The following is a 3,267-nucleotide window of genomic DNA, read 5'->3' as shown; positions in this document are numbered from 1 at the left end:
GAATTTAACAGAATTATAAACGTTTATAATTCTGTTAAATTCAGATTAGAATACAATAATTATTACATAAACACAATAATAAATAATAATAATTAAATAAACACAATAATTATTAAATAAACAAAAAACAAACTAATTATAGTCTTAATTTGCAGTTTCTCTAAATAGGGAGACAATGAGAGAGAAATACAAAATCACATTAACTAAATTATTCAAAAAATCCGTCTTACAGCTACAATTGGCCATATTTTCTTATTTCAAATACGTCCGTTTTTATAATAATTGATCCAATTCCAAACTCTTCTGTCTCCAATTTTTTCAAGGCTCTCTCTAAGGCAGATGCTCATCCTGCACGCTTGGTGCTATCGCGCGCATCGCGGACGCCAGTTCATGGAGATACTCTATATTGAAGCCGCTGATACCGTGCGAGACAATTATAGTGCCTCGCGATGGCGAAATTTGGATTATCTTCTTCGCCTATGGCCACGTTCAGCAGACGATCAGTGAGCGTCCAGTGATTCTTGCAATTCCCTCAGATCTACATATCACTGCGTGGAGGAAACGCGCTACATAATTAACAATAAATATTATATTACTATACTAGCCAGGCTAATTGATAATAATTACTTATTTTGCTTTTAAATTTGTATGATAATACAAATTTATTTTAATTATATACAATATTTTAAAGCCACAAGGCAAATCGCACAAGTATTTAATTATTAATCAATTTTTAAATCATATAAGATGAGAAAAAATTAAAACTTTTGTTAAAAAGTTAAGTTGTTAGTCTTCCTACTTTGCATAAAATCCGTGTATTTACTAGAAAACGGCGTGACAAAAATAAAACGTGAAAGAATCTTTTCAATTTGTATAATATAAAAAATTAATTTACTTACATATTACATTAGATCTAATTGTAGCGCTGGGGCAGAGGGATACCAGAATCCATAAAGGCGATCCCATTCAATATAAACGTTCAGATTCGATCGAGACGTGCTAGGTCGCACGTTAATCAGCGCCTTCTCAAAGTCACGAGTCGTTATATTTCTCATTTCTTCCATTGTATCTTCTAATGGATTGGAAGAGATTAGAGTCCGGACCGGCCCCATGCTTGCCTCCGTGCAGAGATCCGTCATGTCGGCGCCGGAATATCCGACCGTCTTCCCCGCGATCGTCGCGATATCCTCCTCGTTAAGATCGTGATCCACCGATTTTAATAAATTAGTTATTATCTGCTTGCGCGCCTTAAGATCCGGTAGAGGAACGTACAATCTCTTGACGAAACGCCTCCTCGCCGCCTCGTCCAGATCTTGTGGCCGGCTGGTCGTGCCGAAGATCAGAATGCGATCGCTCTCGGACGTCGATACGCCGTCCATCTGCACCAGGAACTCCGTTTTCAGCCGCCTGGAGGATTCGTGCTCCGTCTTCGAGCGCTGCGTCAGCAGCGAGTCGATCTCGTCGATGAAGATGACGGACGGCTAAAGACGGAGTTCCTGGTGCAGCTGGACAGACCCTGGCGAACAGCGCGTGCACCATCTTCTCGTTGTTGTCCATCCACTTGGAGCACCTCAGGGAGCTCGCTGAGATGAAGAAGAACGTGGACTGGATCTGCGAAGCTATGTACTTGCCGATGAAGGTCTTTCCCGTGCCGGGTAGGCCAAACAGCAAGATCCCCTTGGGTGGACGGTAGAGACTCTTGAAGATGTTCGGCCACAACATGGGGAGCAGCATCACTTCCTTGATGACGTTCTTGATGCTCTCGAGCCCGACGACGTCGTCCCACGTTACCGTTTCACCCGAATGCACAATCTCGTTTTTGATCAGCTTGATCATGTCCGGGTCGATGTTCTTCAATCTCTTGGCGTTCTCCACTTCCTTGCTCGCTTTTTCTTGCAACGTGTTGTAACTTTGCGCCGACTCGTCCTTATGGCGTTCGGACCGCGGATAGACGAATTGAGAATTCGCCGCTGTATGACCGCCCAAAGTCCTTTTCGGCGTCGAAGTGTCCGCTTCCGGATGTAGCTCCATGAAGCAGCTGGTATTTCAATTTGACTTTGCCGGTTGATTCTGGGAACGTTTCCGCTCGCTCTATCCGAGCACATAGCTATCGTAGTTCGATCCTGATTGTACACTATGCTCGATGACGAGCTACTTTGATTTACCGCCTTCAAATCAATGTCCGACTGTGATCTCGCATTCTTCTCACGGCTCTGCATCGCGCGGACTCTGGCGTGCGTCTTGATGATACTTACCTCAATTTCACCTCGCTATTCTGCCTCGCCCCTTTATTCACCTGGAACGATGTGGCGTCCTTGTCGATGCAATCCTCCGGGCAATCCGCGCTCGATTTTCTGTCTCGCCTCGACCTGTGACTTGCCTTGATTCTGCCGCGATACACCTCGCCGATCTTGTCTGATTTACCAGCATCGTCGGATATTGAATTCGCCGGCTTAGCCCTAGCTGTCTCCGATCGGCGGCATTTCGTTTTCCTCGTCGGTCACCCAAGCGTCGCTATCCGAGTCATCGAGTGTCGAGTGTGACGTCTCATCGTCGCCAAGAAGAGCACGGACCTGGGAAAGGCACAATAAATTAGTTTCCTCGAGCGACACGTTCGATTCGTATGGCGAATTGAACGTGCCGACCGAGACGTCGGAATCTTTATTACTCCTTTATTTTAATTCATTAATAATCACATTAAATCATAATTAGAAATATATATGCATTGTTCCTCGGCGTCAATGTTAAATAAGAAGTTCCCTGTACGAAAAGCGATATCGAGGAAGCTAACAAAATTAAAAGTCATGTAATAATACAACTTGTTTGTCCCTTAAAAACAGATAAAAATAAATGGAAATAGCATGGTTTTAAAAACACGAGAAATATCTGCTATTGAGAGAACATTCTATTCTATTGGTCACCATTAGAAATTGCTAGATCTAATTGCGGATTCAACATTATTCAACATTGTCGTTGCAGGAAATAAAGGGCTATGATGTACTTGAGTGTAACTTACGTTTGTTATTTACTGTCGTCTCTCCGTCCCACGCAAACAGCCCTCCGTCGAGAGAGAACTCAGATGCGCCACTTCTCTTCGCTTCTTCCAGCGATATCTCTTATCCTCAGCTTTTATCTCCTTAAAATCCTTTGCACTCGACACTCGATTAACCCAATTCGGAAAGGCGGGAATGTCAGCGAGCGTTTCGACGTTCCGCGAGCGGTGCCCCAACGACGGATATTGGATGTCTGTACGGTCGCGTTCCGTTT

At 43.8% G+C, this 3,267-nt stretch overlaps 1 protein-coding gene across 1 annotated transcript; it reads right to left on the bottom strand.

Moving 5' to 3' along the window:
- Positions 1-129: 129 nt before the first annotated feature.
- Positions 130-3,242, bottom strand: LOC105458841 (fidgetin-like protein 1). Its single transcript, XM_011704410.1, has 4 exons — positions 3,017-3,242; positions 1,516-2,573; positions 900-1,481; positions 130-566 (listed from the first exon to the last, which is right to left on the bottom strand). Exons 2-3 carry the CDS (start codon positions 2,029-2,031, stop codon positions 903-905), a joined length of 1,095 nt encoding a protein of 364 aa, XP_011702712.1. The 5' UTR covers positions 2,032-2,573; positions 3,017-3,242; the 3' UTR covers positions 130-566; positions 900-902.
- Positions 3,243-3,267: the final 25 nt, after the last annotated feature.

Source organism: Wasmannia auropunctata, unplaced genomic scaffold (genome assembly GCF_000956235.1).
Source record: "Wasmannia auropunctata unplaced genomic scaffold, wasmannia.A_1.0 LD334283.1, whole genome shotgun sequence".
Taxonomy (NCBI): domain Eukaryota; kingdom Metazoa; phylum Arthropoda; class Insecta; order Hymenoptera; family Formicidae; genus Wasmannia; species Wasmannia auropunctata.
The sequence above is the reverse complement of the archived record's forward strand: the minus strand, read 5'-3'. Positions and strand labels throughout refer to the sequence as shown.

Bases quoted from the DNA above. Each gene is read 5' to 3' on its own strand.
- LOC105458841 (XM_011704410.1), bottom strand. From the start codon at position 2,031: ATGGAGCTACATCCGGAAGCGGACACTTCGACGCCGAAAAGGACTTTG. The intron at 1,482-1,515 runs GTCTGTCCAGCT...CTCCGTCTTTAG, and splicing joins TGCACGCGCTGTTCGCCAGG to CCGTCCGTCATCTTCATCGA.